The sequence below is a fragment of the Phyllopteryx taeniolatus genome, chromosome 23 (genome assembly GCF_024500385.1).
Source record: "Phyllopteryx taeniolatus isolate TA_2022b chromosome 23, UOR_Ptae_1.2, whole genome shotgun sequence".
Classification (NCBI taxonomy): Eukaryota; Metazoa; Chordata; class Actinopteri; order Syngnathiformes; family Syngnathidae; genus Phyllopteryx; species Phyllopteryx taeniolatus.
The window spans coordinates 1,103,789-1,127,669 of record NC_084524.1 but is presented as its reverse complement, the minus strand read 5'-3'; the positions used below and the strand labels follow the sequence as shown (position 1 = coordinate 1,127,669).

Sequence of the window (23,881 nt, the reverse complement as noted above, 5' to 3'; positions counted from 1 at the left end):
TAGAAAGTGAAAGCGGGCTTCAAACGTCCGATGATCAGAAGAAATCCTTTATTGTGTTCTTAAATGAGCCAACTGGCTTCTTAAAGGCGTTCTGAACTGCTAGCGACACGGTGGCTGTTGCATTTGGCGTCCGCTAGAGGGCGGTACAGCATCATTGGTCAAATGCTCACAGCAGCAATCTTCACACGAGAAACAAGAACCACGTGACGAGTGATGCTGGTGTCGTGTGCAGCACAAACTTCCAGTAGTAAATAGATCATTTCGCCAAGACAGTGTGCTCCTCAAGGACTTCTTGTTCAAAATCAGCCCATTTATTACAGCTGCTATGCTATCGTGCCTGTTTCGTGAAGGTGGGGGCGAAAAAAACAAAGTGAAAACGAGCTTGAAATGTTTCATTGTCTGCGAGACAAAGAAAGATTTCAATCAAATGCTTTTTCGACCCTGAAGGGTGAAAAGCGCAAGCCGATTGGTTTACTTCTCAGCGTTGCGACGCAGTAAGAAACCATAAACTTCCGCAGAGGAGGCCACCCCGCGCCGGCGCCCTTCTGTAGGCCGCTCCTCCTCCCGAGTGTTCTATCCATGGACAACGCGGCGTATTTCAATGTACACGTCACAGAAAGAGGGTCAAGTTTATTGGAGGACGGTTCATTCCGAGCCTTGAAATCCACTTGCACAAACGCCAAGCATTCGAAATGCAACACTGCCCAATATTCATATCATCTATTTTCTTGACAACTCGTGCGAATTCAGTTACAAAATAATAGCACTGTCATCTATAAAGCAAAAAAAAAAAAATAAAATGATACAAGAAATAAACCGCATGGTCTTGAGTAAACAATGAAGGCATCGGTTCCGTTGACGATCCGATTCCATTTGTTGACACGTCACTCAATAACTTCATATAAGAGCAATAATAGTTTGGTTCTGTTGTTTTTTCGGACTGTCGGCACGAGCTCCCTGCCGATCGTGAGCGGACGGGCCGTCGCATCGTCGACTTGAAAAGGTCACTCGGGGCCACGGCTGAGCTCCGTCTCCGCGCCGGCTCGGCCTCTCGGCTTCATCTCGCCGCTGGGAGGGGAAGAAAACCCAAGACGATGTGACTTGGGCAAAGAAAACAAAGAAATCCACGTCTAGACCGGAACGGGACACTTCTATTGTGAATTAGCCAATAGAATGATCTTTTATCGCCTTTTGCAGAATTTCTGAAATGTGTTTGGGAAAGAATCCAACACGCAGCGAGCGACGGCATAAACACTTTCTTCCTCTGCGGAATTCCTACCCAAAAAAAAAAGAAAGAAAAAGACTCAACTTCCCTCTGAAGCTTACACAAAAGACACGCACACACACGCACGCAAGAAACACACAGACACACACACAGTCTCACGTGTACGCCGTTTGGTAGCCCCGTCCAAAACAAATCGCTGTTTATGTTAGGAAGCGGCTATCTTTTGGGCCCCGCTGCCGAATCGCAGGAAACACCTTCGGCACAATAAGATATTCAAAGCCGCCGCTTCCTGCCTCGCCGAAAGGGAGGAAGCGCGCCACGGCCCGCGCGCGCGGAAGGCGGCTCACCGTTCTCCTCGCCGTCCGACGACTTGACGCCGAGAAGCATGACGCCGTCTTTGGTGCTTTCCGGGCGGCTCTGGAAGGACGCGCTGCGGACACACAGCAGACGAGGACGGCGGGTTGTCGGCGCGCGCGATCGACACGACGGCGGCCTTTCGCGCCGGCTACTTACTTTTCAGTTCCGGTATCAAAAGTCTCTGTTAAAAAACAACCAACCAACACCAAAATGAACATCGCCTCGATTTAGCGGGAATCCTCCGCCGCTTTGCGACGGTCGCGACGTACCCGTGTGGTCGTGGATCTTCTTGCATTTGAACTTGAGGATGATGAAGGCGGCGGAGGCGACCAGCAGGACGGGCAACACAATCCACCAAAGTCTTTTGTCTGTCGCTGAAAAGAGGCAGCAAGCTCCCCGTGAGCCCGTCTGCCGCCGGTTCGGCCCGGTTCGGCCCGGCGCCTTACCTGCTTCGGCGGCGTCTTTGTCACCGCCGCCGACCTGAGGACCTTTCAAAGCAGAATCGCAATCACACACACGCGTGAAACGTACAAATGACCTGCAATGAGAAGTTATTCGTAATGAGCAGCCACGACATTTCCCGATGCGAAGACACCGATCATCTTATTCATTTCTCACAATAATCATAAGCGGTGATTCATTATTATCATATTGGGGGCTCACGATCAGCGGCGTGCTATTTTTAGAACAGGCCATCTGGCAATTTACGACGATTTTGTATTTTTTGTTTTTTTATCCTCCGTAATTCGCTGAAAAACTCCTATTGGCTGTTTTTGTGCTCAGGCCAAAGCAATTAAAGCATTGCTTAGCTGCCATCCTGTGGCCTCTTGGCACCAAGGAACTATGTTGAGGTGACTTGAGGAGTTCCATTGAGACAAAGGTAGTGCTTTGCCACCATCTTACGGCATCTCGGGGCAATTCAAAACTTGTTTGTTGGGGAAGAAGCAATGATTGTACTTCCAGATTTTGGCGGGGCAACACTGTACACGCCAGCCTAGCGAGGCTAGCGAGCCGTTAGCACAAAAGACAAAAAGGCTTTGAAATGCGCTCGGATTGGCGACTTCCGCAAGCTTCCGACACGACTTACCGGGGCTTTTCTCCGTGGTCGGGACCGTCTCCATCCGCGGCGTCACTGAAAATACAACCGACAGTCGGCGGAAGGAAAACAATTCCGTGAAGGATTCGTTCGGCAAATACGGTACCTGCGGATGGCGGCGAGGCGGCCTCGCTGGCGCTTGGCCCTACTTACGTTTGAGCAATATTTAGTCACGAGTCGTGTGCAAGTCCGCCGTGCAAAGCGCTTTTACCGAGAGTCTGGTCGCTCACGTCGGCCGTCTGGGAGCCGGCGATCCTCGGCAAGGTGCCGTTACTTGCCGCAGCTTCTGTTGACGCTGATCGCAAACGCCGAAAATACCTCCGTAAGACCAACCGCTGCTTCGTGAGGCTCAAATACTCCAACTTGCGTCGTCCGTACCGGCTGCCGGCGAAACGGACGTCACGCCGGGCTGCGTCGGCGAGGCCGTGGTCGCCGCGGCCGTGGTCGCCGCCGTGGTCGCCGCCGTCATCCGGACCGTTTTCGCTGAGGAAAACGCTCGATATCAATGTTGCACCGAGACTTTACGCGTCTTTGACTCACTCACCGCTCTCGTCGGGTTTTCTGCTGGCTTCTGCCGGAGTCGGCGCCGCGGACGCGCGGCTCGTCGGCGCGCGGCGCGTCGGCGCTCGGCTCATCGGCGCTGCGGAAGCCGTCAGTGCTGTTCAAGGGTACAAAAGGCCAAAATAAACAAGCCGCGACATTGGGGTCTCGCCATGCGACTTTTCCATTCACCCGTGTGGCTTTTTGGCATCGCTTTGAGCGTCGTCGGACTCGCTGTCTGCCGGGTGTCCACACTTCCATCTGATGACACTTTGAAGCAAACAGAGAAGGGCAGCAGGAATGAGCAACGTGGCGTCGCCCCCGATTTGCACACCAGAAGGAGCAGAACCACGTCCAGTGAGTTGAAGCAAAAAATGTGGCAAAAACTGTCGTATTTCTTAACATTTGGAAAATGTAACGGCTAGCGAGCTTCCAGGTTCATTTCAAGGCGAACGTGAAATGCGCCGCACCTTTTGACCTCCTAACTTGACCTCCTCTGAACTTTTGAATGCACGTCCGAGTGCGTCACGAGGCAATCTCGGTGTGTCGAAAGGCGAAGAGCATGACGAAGAAGACCAACGGGATGGCCCATTCAGGGCTCGAACAACCGTTGTGAATGTGAACATTCAGCTCCTTGTTAGAAAGCAGCAAGTTATGCAAAAAGTACTGAAAGAGTTTAAAGTTCCAAAGTTTACAGAAGGTCAAATTAAGTTCCCTTATAAAGGTTATCGTGCATTTTAGCTTCGAAGTCCAATATGCCGAGGTTTTTGTCAGTAGTGCGTACAGAATGCTCGATGATTGATTTTGGGTTTATTCTTGTCACACAAGACCCCGTCGACATCCTCTGGCGGATCGCAGACCGAAGCGGCTTCCTGCCCTTCACGCTATTGTTGCGGCCGACCTCGGAATCCGCACCGCCTCCCCTCACGCTTGCCACAGCTGCCAAGGGGGCGACGAGGCGTGGCCCGTCATTTGCCAATTCAATCTTTTTGAAACATTGACAATGTTTGTGCCCCCTCTTGTCACACTTAGTAGCAAACACGCTTTCCCGGAGATATTTACATCTGAAAGGCGTTTTGGGTTTTTTTGCAAGCCGCGCTATGTTTGATGCGCCGGGAGGGCGGCGCCACTTTGGCTCCCAACACTATCTGCCCCTGGATCAGCTATGAGGGCAGATAAAGGCAAACAGAAGATAAACAACAACATCCAGAGACTCTTTCCCCCCTGCGTCAAGCAAACGGCGGCCATTGTCGTGCGTCCCTCGAGGTCTCATTTGAAGGTTCAAAGCGTCGGCGTTTCTCGGACGGAGAAATCAAAGCGGCACGGAAGAGCGGTCGAAATTGGCCGAGATCACACGGTGGGTGTCAAACCTAAGGCCCGGGGGCCAGCGCAAGCCTGCTGCCTCATTTTTGGGGCTTCACTCAAGCAAATCAAGTGCGTCTTGTGCCTGAATTGATTTGATTCACAGTTTTCTTCACTTTTGACGGATACTAAAAGCCGCCGTTTCCCACCAAATCCCTTCTTAACCTCAATTCAATTTGAGTTTCCATGACATCTGATTTCAAACTCAATTTCTCACTACAACTGTTTACGATTGATTGAATTATGTCACGACCGTATGTTTTAAGGAAGTCATTTTTTTTTTTTGAAATCACAAAATGTACAAAATATGATGACGAGGTGTTTCTACATTCTCAGTCGCCCGCTACGGTACACCCGAACTTCACTGCGGCCCGCAGTAAAAGCGAGTTTAAGACAACCCTGCTCGATGGGCGGCTAGAAAAGAAATAAAAGAAATAAAAGAAATCGAGTCAACAAGAGAGCCGAGTCTCTTACCTGGCGTGAAGATGTGCACCGACGCTAGCAGGACAACGACGAAAACCCCGATGGTCCTCATGGCGACTTTGTGCCTGCGACTCTGTCGGATTTGTGTGTGGAAAAAAAAAAAAAAACGGTGTTCAAGCTGGGGCGCGTCACCGCTCCTGCTTATTTGGGCACTTCCTTCCTTCCTCTCCCACGCTAACGCAAAGAAGCGGGGGCAGCTGCGCAGACCAACAACAGGGACAAAAAGTGGAATTTGGGGAGAGTTTAACTCTTACGTACCGACCGGCCGGGCGGGCCACATTTGACCCCTTCGGACATTTGACAGCAATAAAAGGACGTGGCCTAAAATCTATTCTTTAACCCTGACACCTGATGACTTTTCCTAAAGAGACCCTAAATACACAAAAAATGAAAATATTTGAAAGTGTAATCCTTTTGCACAGGTGCTACAAAGACTGCGTACACCGACAAACGTGCACCTGTTGCTCTTCGAAGGGTCATGGAGGAATCTCGAAACGGAAAAAGCAAACCAGCGTCAAAAATGATCATCCCGAAGACGGTTGTCATGATAACCGACGAGCAGGTCATATTGAAATATTTTATTTCGGTTCAAGCAGGTGAAATGAACAGTGACGTCGGTCATGAGAATAATCACGTGAAGGTTCAGCGTTTTTAAGCAGATGCCAAAGTGATTCTCAACGTGTGGGCCAAGCGCCACGAGTTATACACTGCCTCCCTCTAGTGGTGCACGTAAGAATCACTCAATCCAATTCAAATCAAATGAATGTAGTCAAACATATTCGATTGATTAGATGAGGTTAAGACAGCTTAAACATTTTTTTTTTTTTTTTTTTAAATCCAGTACAGCACTTGAAGTACAATTGAGTTGCTTGCCGGAGCCTGACCCGGCTATCTTTGGACAAGTGTGTGCGCGCGTGCGTGTGTGTGTTGTAGAAAAATCAACCATAATTCCTTCTGTCAAGTGGCTTAAAGCTCAGACCGTGAGAAGCGTAGTTGACTCTGTTTTCATGGCTGCCGGTGCCCCTCTGTGGGTCTGCACGATGACGAAAAAACACATCCTTTGACTTTGGTATTCGTCATTTATCTTGCCTTGGTTTTCCCACTCTATATTTCCTCCCCCAAAACAAAAACTTCATTCGTTTTTCTTTCCACACAAGAAAAAAAGAGGTCGTTACAAATTCAGCCAATTTATGATTGTGAATTAATACAAGAGGACATATTTTTTTCCTGAATGTGACTAAAACATACTGCGCACATTTCATAAGCAACCGCAAGTACAAAACAAACAGGATGCATGGAACGTTGAAGTGTGGCTGCGTGGCGTCAAACGCTCAAAGGAGAGCGAGCAGCTCCTTGACGCCGACGGCCGTCACGTCGCCGTAAAAGGCGCCCTCGTTGTCGCCGCCGCCGAACACCAGCAGCGTTTTGTCGGCTTCGCGCTCCGCGGCGTGGCGGCCGGTGGGCGTCTCCACGGCGATGACGGAGTGACCCGCCCTGGCGAGCGACAGCTGCGGGAGCTTCACCTCCGCCCAGAGGTTCGTATCTGACCGCAGGAAAGGAGAAAGGCGCGAGTACAGTGAACCCCCGTTAAGTCTGGAGGAAAAACCCATTCAAAGATGAAGGCGCAAAAAAACGGCACGAGGCCGCGGCGCCGACGGTCCGGGAGCTCGACCCGCAGGCCACATTATTAGGTACGCCGACGCAATCTATTGATGCCTGTGACTGCTCACCCGTGTCAAAAACAAAGGCGTCGCTGAGAGCGTTGTTTCCGTTATAGCCGCCGTGGATCCAAAACTTGGTGGCGGAGATGACGGCGCTGCCGTGCCAGCTGTGACACACACACACGCACGCGCACACACACACACACAGAGTAAGATTGTATAATTCCTGTGTTTTTCGCTGAAGTCAAATATGCGAGTCAATTTACCATCGAGGGGAGGGGGCCCTTCCACTTGTTTGAACAGCCGAAAACTCCATCAGACCTGGGGGGGGGGGGGGGGGGTCACATCAGTCACGGCGTTTATTTTGATGCGCAGTACAGGAAGTTGCGTGCGCGCCTCACCCAGGTCCAACACGAACATGTCGTTGTAGCACACGGGCGTGTCCCAGCCGCCGAACACGTAAATCTTCCCCTCCGCCATCACGCAGGCCGAGTGACTGGAACGCAAAGCGCGATGAGATCGTTTCGAAACGCGGCGGGCACGTGGCGTGGCGAGGGCGAGGGCCTCACCCCGAGCGGGGGGACGGGACGTCGCCGACGACGACGGGCCGGTACCAGACGGACAGCCGGGGGTCGAAGATGTACAGCGAGTCGCTGCAGCCGTCCGGCTGCGGGTCGGGCCGGGGGAACACCCCGCCCAGCACGAAGAGCTCCCCGCGAAACAGGTTGCAGCTGTGGTAAGCCAGCGGCGGGACCTTGCCTCGGGCCTGACGCCGCAGGATAATTACACATTGTGTATTAAAAATAACCGCATTACTTTAAAAGTCTGCTAGCTTAATGCTACCACAAAATGCAAAAAGTCATTGACAAGCTAACATAACTAGCATCAATGTGGCACTTCACACAATAGATATTGGAAAATAAACGGAGACGGCTATTAATAACACTCATATATTTTTATCCTCTGAAAAAAACTATTATTATTGCAGCTTACTGAGTCACTTTCAGTATTTGTGAAACTCGTCTTCGTTTGTGTCTGTATTCCTGTATTATACTGCCCCCGCTGGCCAAAGCGCACACAGCAGGAGGCGCACAAGGGCTGGAACGGATTGAAAGCAATTTCATTCGTTTCAATGGAGAAAGATGCTTTGAGTTGCCAGCGTGGTCGCGGAAGGAATTAAAGGCGCATCGAATTCCCCCGAGGGGACAAAAAAAAGATGCTGACCTCCACCACGGTCCACTTCCAGCTTTGCGTGTCCAGGACGTGGACGTCGTTGAACCACTTTTTGTTCTTGGATCCGCCGAAGACAAATATGCGCTCGGAGCACGGGTCGTAGACGGCCGTGTGGCCGATCCTGGCCTCGGGGGTCGGACCCTGCGCCGGCGTCTCGGCCGCCGCCCACGACAGGTCCTCTGCGGGACAACAACTGGAGCTCAAAGACAGAGAACGTATCTTTTCCAAAATGCCCGTCGAACTGTAGCTTTCGCACGCGTGCCGGACCTGTGCGGAGCTTCCACAAGGGATCTTTGCAGAACCGCATCTTGGCTCCTTGCCCGCCAATCAAGACGGCCGTCTGGGCATCGACGGGGCACAGCATTTGACCCCAGCGACCCGACGGGCCCGGCGGCGGCGCTGGAAGAACATCATCGAAAAACAAACCGAGTGTTCAGCCCCAACAGACGGGCTGCCAAAGCGCCTGTGAAAAATGACGGCTATGGCTGCAGCTAACGGAGGAGTCGTGACCGTCTCCACGCGCGTCTGTACGTCTTTGTCCTACTGCCGCCAATTTCTCCGAATGCTGCTTGCGTATTTTGTATTTTTCACTTTGGCGCTCGAGCCTATAACGAGTTTGACGATCCAGTTATCATCGAGTATTTATTTACGCCAGCTAGCCTTACCGCCTTGACTTTTAGCTGCCTTTCCTCCGCCCGAGAAAAGCTTCTGCCCGCCTTTGGCGTGCCGTGGGACTTTTGGCACAGGTGCGCTTTGCTCCGGGCTTCCGTTTGGACGCACGTTCTCCACCTCCTCCTCACCCGCCGCCGTCCTGGCATCCTTGCCGTCGCCGAGCTCTCGCGCGGCGGCCGGCTTTCGCTTCCTCTTGCGGTTCGGCTCTCGGGCTGCGAGGGGAGCGGCGGCATCCTGGGAGCGGTCACAAGCATACGCTGTCTTTTCGAGCTCGTGTCGTCATCCGCGGGAGGTCCAAATGTACAAAGATGTCATAAAAATAAAAGCTCCAGTAAAGTCTATTTAAGTATCCCCGCTATCAATTACCTTTGGCGAGCGCTCCTTGACAGCCAAAATGAGTGCCGGTTCCGACCGACCGTCTTTTGCCTGAGAAAAAAAAAATCAAACGTGAAAACGACCGCGTGTCGTTGGTTTGACTCGATGAACCTTTTCGCCATTGCCGTGATTTACCATTGGTCCTCCTTCCAGCGTGACATTCAGGGTGGCACCGTTGGTCCATGTCTCTTCTTCCCACTGCTCCCACGACAGACATCTATTGCATTCGCGTAATAAATGAGGCATCTGAGTGTCCAAATATTGCATCACAAAGACAGAGTAAAGTTTCTGCCAATTCTGCACACGAGTTGAAATGCGAACACAGCCACACCCCCAGTGATAAGAGGGTGTGCACACTTGTGCAACCACATTGTCTCAATTGCTTATTTTTACTTCCCCTTTTGAGTTGTACATGAAAAAAATAAAGTGATTTTTTGGGGGGGTCTCAAAAACGTGCCGTTTGAATACTTTTTCTTCCACATTATTGTACGTTACTCGTCAGGCAAAACTGCACTGGTTGCCATCTGGTCCAGTCAAGCTCTAGATGTTAACGAGTAGAATTTTGAAGTGTCACGAGTAGTACTTTAGCACGCAGTTGTCAACTCGTGTGGTTTTGACTCACTGCTAGTTGTTGTACCAGTATGCCAGAGTTGTCCGACGAGTGAGGACGAAGAACGTACAAGTACATGGACCTTAGGCTGGATATCGAGCATATGCAATAAATGCTTTTCCTACAGTGGGCGAACCTATTATAAGGGGTCAGTTTCCCGATCGTGATGGGTGTCCGGTGAGCGTCGCACAGGTCCGCGTTGACGCAAATCCTCTCGCCCCATGGTCCGCTGCTAAACAGCACCACCTGGCGGACGGTCGGCGGAACGGCAACAGACACCCGACAGGGCCCTTGCTCGCTGACACACACAAAAACACAAAAGAGCGAAGAAATGTGAAAACTTGCGCAAATCAACCTAGAAAGTTGATTTTGCGAGTAGTGTTGATGAAAAGGGTGCGCGTGAATTGAAGTCTACGGTGGCCACAGGAGAGCCGCTGACTTGCAATATTAAGCAGGCGACTTTCTTCAAACAATATTGCAATTACGTCGATGTTTTCTTCGACGTACCCGAGCAGTCGCTGAGGTGACGCGTGTACCCCGAATAGCGCGTAAACTCCGAACTCCTCCATTTTACTATGCTGAATGTTTATTAGTGTATTTGCTGCGTACGCCGTGTCCCGCCACAGATTCGTGTCGTTTGCGCATCCGATTTGTTGTTCCGCGTGTCTGCGAGGGCGGCACCTCTCAGGCTTTCCGATCAACGCCGAAGACGTTTTGCTTATCCGCCTTCCTAAATCGAACGCTCCCCAACAAACTGACGCACAAGTCTTGAACCAATCGCTGAGCTGCATTCGTACCGCGCTGCTTGGCGTCACTAATGGTGCCTTCACAAACACCTCGTCACCTCATATTCATTTCTTCATGGTGTGACCCGAAAGGTTTGCGCCAATCGTCAGCGAAAAAAATAGAAACGTAAACGAAAATAAACTGAAACGTAAGCGAAAAGTGTGAATCTTTTTGGCTCAAATCTGATTCCAGAGCTGGTGTAGTACGGACGTTTTGTGGTTGCGTCATTGCAAACATCCCCTCATGCTTTGAACGCACCACAGCAAAGCATTGTGGGATCGTTTGCCGGTCCTGAGCTTCTCGAAAGAACTGCGAAGATGATGGTGAGTCTGCTATCCGCCATGCCGCTTTGCGACGGACAATCCGTGTCCATCGCAGCGTTTCGTGGCGTCGGTTTGCACGCCAAGTAACCCGGGACGACACGCCATTTCGCCCTTTATGGCGGGGAGCCATTATTTAAGCACATGACATTGTAAAGGGCCTCAAAATACTGTTAGCACCGGGAGGCTAACAAGTGTCCATGGGCGTATAAAGCGATGCTTCCGGTGACGTTCGCGATTGCGGATAGTAACAATATCAATAAAGCGATCGGAGTTGAAACGTAAACGGCCGTCACGTGTTACCGGGCGCCGCGTTTGTGATGGAGATTGTGGCTCAGCTGCGAGCCTCTTTGTACTGGACGAAACGAAAGCTGGAGCAGCACGAGCGCAGCGCTAACGGGACGGGCCAAATGAGCTCATTATTCAATTGCGACGGGGCCTTCAATCCCGGACGTAATTGTTGCCTCAGACATAAGAACGTGATGCGCAGCCAATTCTGTTAACGTTTGCAAACGTTCAATTGTTCATCTTCGCAGCCCACACCGGTTATCCTGCTGAAGGAAGGCACAGACACGTCACAGGGGATCCCGCAGCTCATCAGCAACATCAATGCCTGCCAGGTCTGCAAATCTCTCCGCTCGTGCGAGCGCCTTCGGCCGAACAATGCGTGAACTGTGCCTGCGCGCCGTCTTTTAGGTTATATCCGAGGCTGTGCGGACAACGCTGGGGCCCCGAGGCATGGACAAACTCATGGTAGACAGCAGAGGTGAGAAAGGGAACGCCGTTGGGGGTTCTGAGCCGGTCGCCCGCGTTAAACGGGAGCGTTGTGCTTTCCAGGTAAGGCCACCATCTCCAACGACGGGGCCACCATCCTGAAGCTGCTGGATGTGGTCCACCCTGCAGCCAAGACCCTGGTGGACATCGCCCGGTCTCAGGACGCCGAGGTCTTGTGTATATCTGATGCGGGAAGGCTTGCAAAATTCCAGAACAAAAATGTTATGCTTGAACCCCAAAAATCAATCATCCTCAATTCCCAGTTTATTCCAACGGGAAACTTCCAACTGCGCATTTTAACTTGCTTCCTTCCCAAGCCTAAACGGAAGCTCTGGATCGCAGCCCCCAGTTGACCGTCTCGTGTGGTACTCGCTATCAGGTCGGAGACGGCACCACCTCGGTCACGCTCCTGGCCGCGGAGTTCCTGAAGCAGCTGAAGCCGTACGCGGAGGAGGGGCTCCACCCCCAGACCATCATCCGAGCGTTCCGCACTGCCACCGCTCTGGCCGTCGGCAAGATCGGGGAGATCGCCGTGCCTGTGAAGAAAAACGACAAAAAGTGAGCGCTCGCCTCTTCTTTCTTCTTCGGTTGGAGCATCATTTGTTCCAATCATCTTCCTCAGCCCCCCCCCCCCCCCCACACACACACACACACACACACTCCTAGTGCCGCTTTTGGCCCACTATACATATAAACCTTAATAGTAAACTATTCCACTGTACTGGTAGTACTACTAGGTATGTGTTAGGCACTAGTAGTCTCCTGGGCCCTATTAGTAGTTTTGCCACAGTAGTAACATTTTAAAAAAAAAGGTTTTCCCCCCACCATCCCCACTGTAAGACGGTCGTTCTTCTAGTGCACCGAAGTGTCGTATTCGGGAGGATACTAGTGCGTGGACCTTAAGCTGATTTGGAAGAAGCTTTCCACACGTGTCTGTCGGTCTCCTCAGAGAGCAGAGGCAGTTGTTGGAAAAGTGTGCAGCCACGGCACTCAACTCCAAGCTGATTGCCGGGCAGAAGGAGTTCTTCTCCAAGATGGTGGTGGATGCCGTCATGTCTCTGGATGAGCTACTGTCCCTCAAGATGATCGGGATCAAGAAGGTCCAGGGAGGAGGTCTGGAGGTGGGTTTCCTTTTTTTTTCCCTCCGGCAAAGCTCAACTTTAGAATTTGACTATGACCTTTCCCCCTCCCACCCCCCAGGATTCCCAGTTGATTTCCGGGGTCGCCTTCAAGAAGACCTTCTCCTACGCCGGCTTCGAGATGCAGCCCAAATGTTACGACACCCCGAAGATTGCGCTGCTCAACGTGGAGCTGGAGCTGAAGGCCGAGAAGGACAACGCGGAGGTTCGAGTGAAGTGTGTGGAGGTACGGGAGACCCCGACGCTGGATGTCCGAGTCCCCTCTTGTTGTTAAGCCTCTGGCTCTCGTCTGCAGGACTATCAAGCCATCGTGGACGCAGAGTGGAGCATCCTTTACGACAAGTTGGAGAAGATCTGCCAGTCGGGAGCCAAAGTGGTTCTGTCCAAATTGCCCATAGGTGATGTGGCCACTCAGTATTTTGCGGACAGAGATTTGTTCTGTGCCGGGAGGGTCCAGGAGGAAGACCTGAAGAGGACCATGATGGTAGGACACCAGAACTCCTCATCGGATTCGTTACAACCGAATAGTTTTTCCTTACCTTGTTTGAGCCAGTACTCACAAAAAGGTCAGGATGTTGGGCGTTTGGGGGAAATTTCAACAGCAACCCAAATTGCACTGTCACCTCCGCGGGTGAAAATTGCATCGGAAAAATCTCACGACACGCCGCCAAAATGTATGTCCAGTAGTGCCTGGATCCGACGTACGGCTTCTTCCAAATACGAGCCGTCATTCGGCTGATCTTGCTTTGACCTTTCGAGCACAAACTTGAGATAGGAGCCCTTGTATGGCGGCGGTAAAGTCGCTTCACAATATGCAGCAGTTTGGCAAAAATGGAACAATTCATCCAAAAACGGGCTTCAAGCTGTTTAGTGCCACTCCCAGTTTACTGTCAAACTAAGTGAACTTTCCCCCCAAAAAGAGCAAATAGGTGAATGTGCGGGTGCCGAACTGCGAGTGTGCGCGGCTCCACTGTACTTAAGTGAAAGTGGTTACGCTGCAGCACAATGGATGGAATGATTGCAAGCAAACCGCATTGTGTCATGTGACCTCCAGGCCTGCGGGGGCTCCATTCAGACTTCTGTTGGTAATTTGTCAGACGACGTCCTGGGGCAGTGTGAGCTCTTTGAGGAGGTCCAGATCGGAGGAGAAAGGTAAGGTTGTCGGTCGTCTTCGCTTCCGCGGAGACTGGCGGTCGGCGTCAACTTGGATCTCTGGCGCAGGTACAACTTGTTCAAGGGCTGCCCCAAGACCAAGACGTGCACCATCATCCTGCGCGGCGGGGCGGAGCAGTTTACGGAGGAGACGGAGCGCTCGCTGCACGACGCCATTATGATTGTGCGCAGAGCCATCAAGGTGGGGAGAGAGACGCTCGAAATACAATCGAAGCGGTGGAACACCCGAACAATTTCACGCTCCGGGTACGAATATTTGCCGGCCGGGTCGACGGCCTTTCAACTGCCCTTTTCCAGAACGACTCTGTTGTTGCGGGCGGAGGAGCTGTGGAGATGGAGCTGTCCAAGTACCTGCGGGATTATTCCAGAACCATCCCGGGGAAGCAGCAGCTGTTGATCGGCGCCTACGCCAAGGCCCTGGAGGTCATCCCCAGGCAGCTGTGCGACAACGCCGGCTTCGACGCCACCAACATCCTCAACAAGCTGCGCGCGAAACACGCTCAGGTAAGAAAGCCGCCACAGCAGGCTGCTGGACTTCAGTGACGTACACATGCTCGCATATACGCTTGTGCCTTCGGATGCTGTACGTGTGACACCACTTGAGTTTCTCGGCCTGCAAGCTGTCGTTCGTCTGTGATTACTTTTGGGATGCAAGCGTTGTATGAACTCACAGCAAGCAGCAGTTTGGTAAAAAGCGAACATCGGTGGTCGGGGTGTGAATTGGTGACACTGACATGGTGTCGATGAAGCGCTATACAAGTGCAGTCCATTTAATTTAATGGCAACGTAGATAGGAATGTTTTCAGTGCCGAGAGTGCTCGTGGAACAAATTGTCAAGGCGCCGCCATTTATAGCGTTCCAATGTAGAAAGTTATCGGAAGAATAAAGTAAGATACCTGAAACGGACGTCGCTTCTCACCGCAGGGCGGCATGTGGTACGGCGTGGACATCAACAACGAGGACATCGCCGACAACTTTGCCGCCTGCGTGTGGGAGCCGTCCGTCGTTCGGATCAACGCGCTGACCGCGGCCTCCGAGGCGGCCTGCCTCATCCTGTCTGTCGACGAGACCATCAAGAACCCGCGCAGCGCTGTCGACGGACCCCCGGGCGGCGGACGGGGCAGAGGGCGCGGAAGACCCCACGCCCACTAAGACCCCTCCCACCCCAAACTCTAGCTGCGTCGGAGATCCAAATGGAGAGATGTCAGCAGGCTGTCGGATGGTAGAATTGAGCAACCCGCATTTGCAGAACTTTCAACTCCTTCCGGTTTGTTTTGGCTTCATTTGTGTGTGCGTCTTACCAAGCACCGCCGTTTTGTCAGCTGTCATGTGGCACCTCTCTCTCTCTCTCTCTCTCTCCATTCTCGGGGGCCCATCTGGTTTTGTGTTATGTGACCAACATGGAAAGAAAAGCACTGAAAGGATCTGCACCGTGTGCATGTATTTATTGGGCCATTCTTAACAATAAATGCACCTCTGAAATCAACTTACCGAGGGCTTGCGTGTGCTACTTTTAACACTCGGAGTGGACACAGCAAATTTTTTCCCAAATGTGGCGGCATTGTGGAAAAATAACAAACTCGTCATATGCCGGTCATTTAAACGGGGAACGTTAATCAGTCCTTTCACCAAAGCTGCAGGGTCAAAACACAATTCCTGGACCATGCATTCTGAGCTGCTCCCAGCTTGAAGTTCATTGGTGGAGGACAGCCATGTTGGACTGCGCCAGGAAGTACGGTGGATTAAAATGAGGTAATGGTATATTCTCACTTCAGGTACTATACTTGGGTTGTTAACCTACAACAAGAGTGTCCGAAGCGTTGAGTGTGACATGTTCAAAAATCGAACCCGAATTGGACCACACACTGGCCGTCAAGTCGGACTTGAGAACATTTCTGACCGGGCTATTACACACGACAACGAGGCACTCTAAAGTGGCCAGGCTCTCTGAGGGGAACGTGCGTTTTCGGGGCGGAAGCATCGCTAGATGGCTGATGCGAACGAAGGCTCTCAAGTTGAGGCGGAGCGACAACGTGCGTCAGGCAGCCTCCCAAAAATCAGGACAACTGAAATGGTTTCATCTCCACTACACAGTTCTCAGTCTTAGCACGTTTTCAGCAGTTATCTTCAAACGTGAAGAATGTATTTAGAACCAAATCTCTGAATTCAGTTTTTTGTTGACAATTTTCCAAAATGGAGAGAGGGCTGGACTTGGGACACCGCTGCTCTACAAACTAGCATTACTGCATTCTATTTGAATGTCAAGCTCTTCAGTTTGACAGGAAGTCAATAGAAGCCCTGACGGAGCGTTTGGACATGACATCGACGGCCGTAACTTTGATTTCCGTATCCCCGAATTGCATGGTGGCCCTGATCTCCCTCCTCGCCGAGCCCCCCGCCGCTGGCGCCGCTAACGCCTCCGGCAGTTCTAACGTCACCGTTCCGCATTTCCTGACCCCGGGGTCCGAAATATACGTGACGTCGTCCGTGGCGCTGCAGTAGATGTTGATGATGATCTTCCTTTGGCACGGGCGAGCGGGCGTGTAGCTCCGCCTCACCACCTCGCCCAGAGCCACCGATTGGTCCACGGACACGAAGCGGTCCAGGATGTCGGTGCACCACTGCCGGTCGTCCTTGATGAGGAGCTTGTCTTGAGGGTGGCGCCCCTTCACGAAGCGGTTCAAGACGCCCACGCCGTACGTCAGCGGGCATCGGCGCACTCGCACCTGGGAGGGAGCAATCTTGCAATAAACGATTGCAAAGTGACAGTGACAGTGACACCCAACCCCAGCTACAAGACGGAAACATCTTTTGCACCCTGGCTATAGCGCAGATTTTAAAGAGCTATGCTAATTTCCGTTAGCCTGTCTATGTTGTTTCACATTATATGTTAGCATTAAGCCAGTAGCCTTTTGTCCCTCTATGGTTTGGTTTGGATTTGTGGTGTTTCAATAGACAATGTTGAATTGTCTTTTGTTTTATGGGTCACTTTTACAGTCAACTGGGAGTGACAAATGAACAGGTTGAAGCGAGCACTCATTCGTTCATCCATTTTTGACCCCGCTTATCCTCACTCGGGTCGCTATCCTCGCTGACTCCGGGTGAGAGGCAGGGTACACCCCAAAACTGGTCACCAGCCAATCGCAGAGCACATATAAACAAACAACCATTCCCGCTCACGTTCACGTTCACACCTACGGACCTGCCGTGCATGTTTTTGGGATGTGCCATACAGGTGAGGGGGTGTCAATGATTTGCAGCAGGGCTCGGTCCCCATTACTGTATTTGCGTGCCCTTACCACAGTGGGGTCCAGCCCGAACAGCACCGCCCCCTTCAGGATGGTCAGACCAACGTTATGCGGGATGATGACGCGGCACGTGCGTCCCAGCGCTTTGTCGACGGCTTTCTGCAGCATGGGCGACTCGGCAAACCCGCCCACCAGGAAGAGGAAACGCACGCCGCGCACCTCTGGCTTGGACATCAGCTCCTCTTCAACGGCCGGCGCAGCGAGAAGACACAGCAAACACGACGAGTAAAGAGAACATTTCTCATCTCTGTCTTTTTAATAAGACAAATGATTGTACTTTATAAAATCATACAGCAATTGGACTGTAAATAAACAGTTTCTGCTCCTCTTTTTTTTTTTTTTTTTTGCTTCAATTCAATGGACATTGTGCTGCTCTCGCTGATGCGAACACCTCGGCTACCTGGGGGCAGTCGAATACACGGAGACAGTCAAAACTCCTTAGAAAGCCGCTGTGTCTTTCTTCGCAGAGGATAAAGAATATATGCTTGTGAGTGTTGCCATACGCTCTTTCCTTGCCTCTGTAAAGCGCTCGGAACTGGATGCCGACTGAATAAACTAGCCTCGCCTATGTGATATGGAAGCTCAACGGTCCGCTTGCTCTTTTGTACTCTCACGAACGCTACTGATATTACGATTCTTACCGATGTGTCGCACAATATTGGCGACGGTGGGCTGGAAGAGTTCGTTCATGGCCTCCTGGGTAAGTCGCAGCATGCCCTGCGACGACCACTTGACGATGTTCATACTGGAACACGCAAACGTTGCAGTCAAGCTATAGTGGATTATATGTGAAATCAGGGCAGAGGAAATAAGATGGAAGATTCCGACTGCAACAGCGACTGCGTTAGCAATTGTTCACTGATTCCCAAATCATCGACAGTGGACGAGAGAAATAGGGCACACTGTGGTGCATCGGGTGTGATTCCAAAGACAAACGCAGACACTGACTTGCTTCTCCTCAGGGCGGCCTCCACGCTCTGCCCCCTGTGTCGTTTGTAGTAGTCGATGAAAGAGAAGGGCAGGGAGATGTTGAGGGCGTTGGCCCTGCCCGGCGCCACCGTCCGCTTCCTGGCCTCGAACGCAATGGTGAGGTCCACCCAGGCGGCCGGCCGCTTGACTTTGAAGCTCCGGATGAAGTCGTCCCCGAAGATCTGGCTGAGCATGGACTCGAAGGCCAGGTCCACGCCGACGGCGCCGTACGGACCGCCTGAGCGGGAAGAGAATCCGTTCACTATTTGTGCAACATGAAAAGGTGGCACATTCTTTAGTTTTTAAAATGGAGCAAAGAAATCCCATCCAAATTGGAGACCAAAAGCACCTGAGGCCTTGTAGAGTTCTTTAAGCGTCCCCTGCGGCTGCTCGATTTGATGCACCGTCAGATCCACTGTTCCTCCTCCGCAGTCCGCTACAACGTACTTGTCACCTGCAGAACACAATGTTCTGGAACTTCATTTGCTCGGACCAGCACAAACAGCCTCTCGGCATCTTAAATGACTGCGCTCGCTCCGGGCCAGCGTTGGTTCTGAAAAAGGCATTTTTAAAAGCAGCAAAACGAGTCACTTCCTTTCCAATTTTACTATCCGGTCGAAGAACGTGAGCCAAAGTGACGCAACACATAATTGGAACTGCACAGCTCAGCAAATGGCGTCTCATGACCAGCCAGCGGCGGGGTGAAAGTTCAAAATCATCACTAAAACACACAGAGGAGGAAGACGCAAACCTTACCGGTCAGCAGCTCGGACCACAGCTCTCCTGTTCCGCTCTGGACTACGAAGGTCCGGCTGTGTCTGGATCGCCTCAACTGCTCCCTGGCTGCGACGCGCAAAGAGAACAAGAACGGTAGAGAGGCGCTTTGAGATACGAGTGACCCGACTTGCACACTTTCCCGGATACGAGCGGTCATTTGAGCCATTTGTTGCTTTGACTTGCGATACGAGGGCAGTGAACACAACCCGACACACTTTCCAATTAGCGGAGGTTTTGTTTTTTTCTGTGTTGCGGGGATTCATCACTTGAACACAAACGGTGCCGCAACAACATTTAGACACATCATCTAGCAGTAGTCACAGTCATATATTCTTTATCCTTTGCATAGAACGACTAATATTAGTGTAGTACCGGAGTAGAGATGTCTCAATGAAACCTTTTTATGAATCCCACTTGATTTCTAGGCAGGACTGATCATGATTGCATGAAGTACAATATTTCGGAGTGTTATTTCTCCTCATTAAAATACCATCGATTAGCTGGCGACCGATTCAGGGCGTACCCCGCCTCTCGCCCAGTCAGCCGGGATAGACGACAGCGCAGCCGCCAGCCTACTTTCGCAGTGCGGCGTGTTTGTCCGAGTGGCCTCGGAATCAGAAGCCCCTCAGGCCTGCAGAGTCGCAGTGACTTTTGTCCTTTGAGCTCGGGTGTGTTTGTGATGCAGAACAAAGAAAAGGGCCATCGTACGCCCTTCCCAATGTGTGCAAATCTGGAACCGATTGACATAAAACACATTTGTGCGTGTACAAATGACTCCCCGGTGTTATCTTTGGAGGAAAACTGAGGTGGAAGGATAGCTTAAGATAGCAAAACTGGGACGACGAGGCCAAGCGCATGAGCAGAGCATATCGTTAAAAAATAAAACCTCATACAGCGAGTGAAGTGAGGGGGGAAAAAAATGGAGTTGAAGTGACAAGCCAGGAGGGGGTGACATCATCGTCTGGCCGCACCTTGTTCCAATTACAAGAGCCTGTGTTTAGCGTGCGTCTTTGTGCGTGAGATTGAATGCTTTCTCGGCGACTTGTAAGCGGAGCTGTGCAGCGGAGAAGGGGGGAGGGGGTGAGGGTCGGCGGAAATATTCGTGCCTCCCGCTACCCCGTTTGAAAGCTCGCTTTGTGTTTCCAGCTCAGTGTTGCACAAACGCCGCTCGGTCCCCTACCTTGTCTGAAGCTGGAGTCAAAGGCCAGCGATCCGTCGGCATCCGTGCCGTTTGCGATCGGCCGCAGGCTCAGGTCGGTCACCTGGTGGAGGCGGAGCTTGCGACAGTAAACGGAGGCCGCCTCCGGTTCGAGAGCGATGAGGAGCTGCTCGGGACGGTCGGCGGACACCAGGCCCGCCTAGGAGGACGAGGAACCGAGTGGCAATATCAGCATAGCGCGCTTCGGGGTTCGTCGGTCATCACGAACAAGGAAACTCCACGGCCTTATCGGGGCCGCTTGGAGGAGCGGACATTGAGGCAAAATCGCTCCCACATTTATGAAAGAGAAGCGTAACATGTTTTTGTGAAAGTCTGTGATCTGATCTGAAATGCTGAGCCACGGCCGAAAAGAAAAATGGATTGGATTGCCATGAATAAATAAATAAACACATTTTAGGGGTGCTGGGATTCGGTTTAGGGGCGCTTGAGCACCTCCCAAAATGGGCAAGAAACGCCAATGGGTCTCATTACAAAGGGCGCAACATTGGCACACATGACAGTTGTTTCTTAAAATGACTTTGCCGCCTTTGAAAGCGTTGTTGAATATTAATTTAGGGTGCAATGGCTCAAAGACTCCAAAATCGAAGCCGTGGCAAAAGCGTACAATGGAGTCGGATGGAACGGAGGTCGACAAGAGATGGCGAAAAGAGGGCACGCTGGGTGAACACGCACGCACGCACGCACGCACACACACACACACACAGGAGGACAGCTGTGCCACAGAAACATAAGGTGAAAGGTGGTCGGGGGGGCTGAGGAGGGGGTGGATGTCATTAAGAGTGGAGCGGTGTCCATACTGTACATACTGTCAGTGTGTGCGTGGTTGCGAGCAGGGCGGCGTCTGCTCCCAACTTCCCGTGTTTGTGCGCCGGTCTCGCTCATTGTTCCCCGCTGATGACATCATGACCAGCAGGATGCCCGCGCACGCGCACACGCCTGAAAAGTGTTCGGTGTACGCCCACGAGTGCGCAGTAGATGCCGGTGCAGGTGTACCGCAGTCGTAGAAGAAAAAGGACTTTGACTAACCACGTACGCGGCCTCTCTCATGAACTGCTTGGCAGGTTGTCGCCACACGGCAGGAACGGTGATCACCCACCTGACCTGGTCTCGCTCCAGCACAGACGAGCTCTGCTCCTTCACCTCCTAAAACAACAGCGGCTGAGCTCGCATGTTTCGCCAATCTCGAGCGCGTGCTCAGCGGTCCTCCGGCGCCGTACCTTGAGGGCGTGCTCCTGGAAGAAGCGCAGGGCGTGCGCGAACACCTCAATGGCCGTCACCCTCCGACCGTTAACCGCCTCCAGCTCCGTCTCCATTGTGAGATCCTGCGGCGAACGCGAGCTTTGACGTGAATACATCACACAAATGTGTGTGGGGCTCAGCGACGGGAAGTAACAGTAGACATAATCTGTACTCTCTCCTCCTTACTTTGTCAAAATAGTCTTGTTACTTTTTTTGGCAGGGTTGTTAACAACACTTCTCTGTGGGGTGTCAAATTTCGAAGACATTTTGTTTCCAATTTGCAGGGACTTGAAGTAAAGGAGTTGAATCAAGACCTGCACTCTGAGCGCTTTTGCCGCCTGGGGCGTCGCCGCATGTAGATGTATTGTACGTCGAAAGCAGGCTCACACAAGCGCTGTGGAGCTTCATCTTGAACTTGTCCAAGTAGAGCCAGTGGCGGGCCTCGTCCGGATCCAGGTCGTGGTAAAAGTCCCGCGCCGCGAAGCCGAAACTGTGGAAGCGCAAGTCGGGGGTCAGCAGCAGACACGTCGGGCTCTTCTGGTCGGCTACGCCGGGGTCGCCGCCCTCCCAGCGCCTACGGGCGGAAAAAAAGAATCCTTACGGCTACGAAGCGGTAGAATTGATGAAAGGCCAGAAGGCCGCTTACTTCATGACGTGTATTATTGCTTCCGAGTCCTCGGTGAAGCTGAACGCGTAGCCGCTAGAGGTCGTCCCGAAGTCGATTGCCACGACAACCGAGAATGGACAGGCCATCCGCGGTCTGACCTCCGCCCTCTGAGAAGCAAAAACAGCCATGACGATTCAGATGTACGCGGGTGTATGCGTCTCATTAGCGGTCCAAATCACTTTGCCCGAGGTTATTACAAAGCACTCGCGCGTGTGTGGCGCTACCGGCGAGGCTGACGGCGTGAGGGGTGCGATGCTGCAGTCATTTCTCCGCGTGGCTGACGAAGACGGCGCTGACAAACTGTCGCCTGTGAAGAACAGAATAGATGAGTAGAATATGTACGGAATGCCAAAACAAAGCCTGGAAAAGCTCCACATTGGAAAATCCATGCAAAGAGTGCGTGGAAAGTCTTATCGCAAGGAAAAAGGAAGGCTGACGCTTTTCTCCCTGCTCGTTAGCGCTTTGGCGTGGAAACACACTTTACATGATTACGTGAGAAGAAATGGCCGGAATGTCTTTGGAATAATAAAGGGGGGCGAGCGCATGCGGAGGTCAGCGCCTTTTCACGCCCTCGACGATAAAGCGTATATGCGTTGCTCACGTGACAACGGAGGGCCGCAGGGGTCCGGCCGCTCGGCGTCAGCCATTATACGGGAGCCGCGATCTGGGAGGGAAGACAGCAACATGTTGTGCACAGACACGGCGTCACGCCATCTTCCTATGGAGGGGCTGAAACAAAGGTCACAACAAGTTCAACTACTGCGTTCAGGTGGCTACGGAAGCAACATGACAACGGGCAACACGTTCCCGGCACCATTTTGCTCCTGATAACAATCGGAATGAAATGAAAAGCTGCAATCGCGGGCTTTGCAGCCGATTCTGAAAAGCACTAAAGAAGGCAAATTCTTCTTTCCAAAGTCAACTCACCCCCTCGAGTGTTGCCGCAACACGACTTGTTGTGCCCTTTAGCAGTGAGGAGGCCTTTCTTCCACTGCAAAATTGTCAGAGAGTTTCTCCCTCTAACAAAAGGTCCACTTTTCTTTCCCCGAAGGGGGTGGGCCCGCGTTCAGTGTGTGCGCTCTTCTCTCCGCTCTGCGCCGAAGGGGCAGAGACCACGAGTAGCGGCAATGGGAGGACTGTGACAGCAGAGGGGAGGGGATTTACCTCCACTTTTTGCGCGTGAGACGGAGACTGAGGGGTCTCTATTGTTGAGCGAAGGGGAGCGCGCGTCGTGCATCGCATCGCGTTGTTTCGCCCTCTTTGCGCGATCTGCTCTTCCTCCGTTGAATTGCTTCTTCCTGTCTTATCTGCATCTCTTTTCATTTATGCCTCGAGCACGGTGACGTCGGCAGAGTCGAAGGAACACGCATGTACGAGGATCGAGCCGAGTTGGTCAACCATAGCGTCACGTGCGTCACGCCTCGACCGGCTTGCGTTCGCTAGCTGGCCAGAGGAAATCGGGGCGGCTCTGGGCTGTGTTCTCGCACGACGCACGGCAGAGTAATTCGATTTTGAAATCTGGAAGCCATTACCGGGCACGTATGCGCTCACTGTTCCTAATCCGGGAGGCCCCGAAACGGACCCCACCATCACGTTGCTTTTCTTTTGAGTTTACGTCGCCGTGCCTTTGCGAATGTACTTCACTCGAGCGCTTGCTGTGTTTTAGCAGCACGCAGCTTTGCGTTAGCCGCGATGATGCGAGGACCGCCGGCCGGCTTTGGGACCCAAAAAACATCAAACGGATGCCAGACGGCCTTCGAGATGTGTGTCGCGCCTTCGAGGTCCGCGCAGGAAGCCAAACATAGGAAGTGATGGAGTCAGGTGACAGGAAGGGACCCGCGCACAGCAATCCTCTCATGAATTCCACGTTATCTTTCGGACCCTGGAAGTCCTGAG

General features: G+C 52.3%; 4 protein-coding genes across 11 annotated transcripts; 1 reads left to right on the top strand and 3 right to left on the bottom strand.

Annotated features, from left to right (window-relative positions):
• Positions 1-615: 615 nt before the first annotated feature.
• LOC133472622 (spore coat protein SP96-like) lies at positions 616-5,214 on the bottom strand. Of its 4 annotated transcripts, none has more exons than XM_061763715.1 (12): positions 5,055-5,214; positions 3,411-3,488; positions 3,223-3,336; positions 3,057-3,161; positions 2,890-2,973; positions 2,785-2,826; positions 2,670-2,714; positions 2,029-2,070; positions 1,852-1,956; positions 1,739-1,763; positions 1,573-1,655; positions 616-1,068 (listed from the first exon to the last, which is right to left on the bottom strand). In XM_061763715.1, the coding sequence occupies exons 1-12, from the start codon at positions 5,113-5,115 to the stop codon at positions 1,058-1,060; spliced, it is 795 nt and encodes a 264-aa protein (XP_061619699.1). In that variant the 5' UTR covers positions 5,116-5,214; the 3' UTR covers positions 616-1,057. The 4 variants fall into 4 exon arrangements, with proteins under 4 accessions (XP_061619699.1, XP_061619700.1, XP_061619697.1 ...); XM_061763716.1 differs by having other exon boundaries at positions 2,785-2,823; XM_061763713.1 differs by having other exon boundaries at positions 1,852-2,070.
• Positions 5,215-5,655: 441 nt separating this feature from the next.
• On the bottom strand, positions 5,656-10,537 carry krcp (kelch repeat-containing protein). 2 transcript variants are annotated; one of them, XM_061763705.1, is made up of 12 exons: positions 10,122-10,537; positions 9,751-9,912; positions 9,140-9,221; positions 8,996-9,055; positions 8,623-8,863; positions 8,225-8,356; positions 7,949-8,136; positions 7,294-7,490; positions 7,126-7,220; positions 6,991-7,045; positions 6,794-6,891; positions 5,656-6,606 (listed from the first exon to the last, which is right to left on the bottom strand). In XM_061763705.1, exons 1-12 carry the CDS (start codon positions 10,403-10,405, stop codon positions 6,395-6,397), a joined length of 1,806 nt encoding a protein of 601 aa, XP_061619689.1. In that variant the 5' UTR covers positions 10,406-10,537; the 3' UTR covers positions 5,656-6,394. The 2 variants fall into 2 exon arrangements, with proteins under 2 accessions (XP_061619689.1, XP_061619690.1); XM_061763706.1 differs by lacking the exon at positions 8,225-8,356.
• A 53-nt stretch (positions 10,538-10,590) lies between these two features.
• Positions 10,591-15,292, top strand: cct7 (chaperonin containing TCP1, subunit 7 (eta)). Its single transcript, XM_061763709.1, has 12 exons — positions 10,591-10,723; positions 11,257-11,340; positions 11,417-11,486; positions 11,558-11,664; positions 11,874-12,052; positions 12,444-12,615; positions 12,695-12,859; positions 12,929-13,117; positions 13,688-13,785; positions 13,855-13,987; positions 14,104-14,310; positions 14,731-15,292. The coding sequence occupies exons 1-12, from the start codon at positions 10,718-10,720 to the stop codon at positions 14,956-14,958; spliced, it is 1,638 nt and encodes a 545-aa protein (XP_061619693.1). The 5' UTR covers positions 10,591-10,717; the 3' UTR covers positions 14,959-15,292.
• Positions 15,226-23,765, bottom strand: hspa12b (heat shock protein 12B). Of its 4 annotated transcripts, none has more exons than XM_061763697.1 (14): positions 22,913-23,765; positions 22,587-22,714; positions 22,210-22,292; positions 21,965-22,092; positions 21,706-21,892; positions 21,297-21,401; positions 21,106-21,222; positions 20,041-20,218; positions 18,840-18,926; positions 18,433-18,537; positions 18,063-18,321; positions 17,756-17,886; positions 17,106-17,296; positions 15,226-16,532 (listed from the first exon to the last, which is right to left on the bottom strand). In XM_061763697.1, exons 2-14 carry the CDS (start codon positions 22,669-22,671, stop codon positions 16,077-16,079), a joined length of 2,112 nt encoding a protein of 703 aa, XP_061619681.1. In that variant the 5' UTR covers positions 22,672-22,714; positions 22,913-23,765; the 3' UTR covers positions 15,226-16,076. The 4 variants fall into 4 exon arrangements, with proteins under 4 accessions (XP_061619681.1, XP_061619682.1, XP_061619683.1 ...); XM_061763698.1 differs by having other exon boundaries at positions 17,756-17,859; positions 22,913-23,763; XM_061763699.1 differs by lacking the exon at positions 18,840-18,926.
• Positions 23,766-23,881: the final 116 nt, after the last annotated feature.

Coding starts and splice junctions, on each gene's coding strand:
- krcp (XM_061763705.1), bottom strand. CDS start 10,405: ATGCAGCTCAGCGATTGGTTCAAGACTTGTGCGTCAGTTTGTTGGGGA. Junction 8,137..8,224: donor CTTGTGGAAGCTCCGCACAG/GTCCGGCACGCG, acceptor GTTGTCCCGCAG/AGGACCTGTCGTGGGCGGCG. Junction 7,491..7,948: donor GGAAGTGGACCGTGGTGGAG/GTCAGCATCTTT, acceptor CTGCGGCGTCAG/GCCCGAGGCAAGGTCCCGCC.
- LOC133472622 (XM_061763713.1), bottom strand. CDS start 5,115: ATGAGGACCATCGGGGTTTTCGTCGTTGTCCTGCTAGCGTCGGTGCAC. Junction 2,071..2,669: donor GACCACGGAGAAAAGCCCCG/GTAAGTCGTGTC, acceptor CTGCTTTGAAAG/GTCCTCAGGTCGGCGGCGGT. Junction 1,656..1,738: donor TTTGATACCGGAACTGAAAA/GTAAGTAGCCGG, acceptor GTGTGTCCGCAG/CGCGTCCTTCCAGAGCCGCC.
- cct7 (XM_061763709.1), top strand. Junction 11,487..11,557: donor ACTCATGGTAGACAGCAGAG/GTGAGAAAGGGA, acceptor TGTGCTTTCCAG/GTAAGGCCACCATCTCCAAC. Junction 11,665..11,873: donor CCCGGTCTCAGGACGCCGAG/GTCTTGTGTATA, acceptor ACTCGCTATCAG/GTCGGAGACGGCACCACCTC.
- hspa12b (XM_061763697.1), bottom strand. CDS start 22,671: ATGTTGCTGTCTTCCCTCCCAGATCGCGGCTCCCGTATAATGGCTGAC. Junction 22,093..22,209: donor TCACGCCGTCAGCCTCGCCG/GTAGCGCCACAC, acceptor TTTGCTTCTCAG/AGGGCGGAGGTCAGACCGCG. Junction 18,927..20,040: donor TGACTCCAGCTTCAGACAAG/GTAGGGGACCGA, acceptor TGCGCGTCGCAG/CCAGGGAGCAGTTGAGGCGA.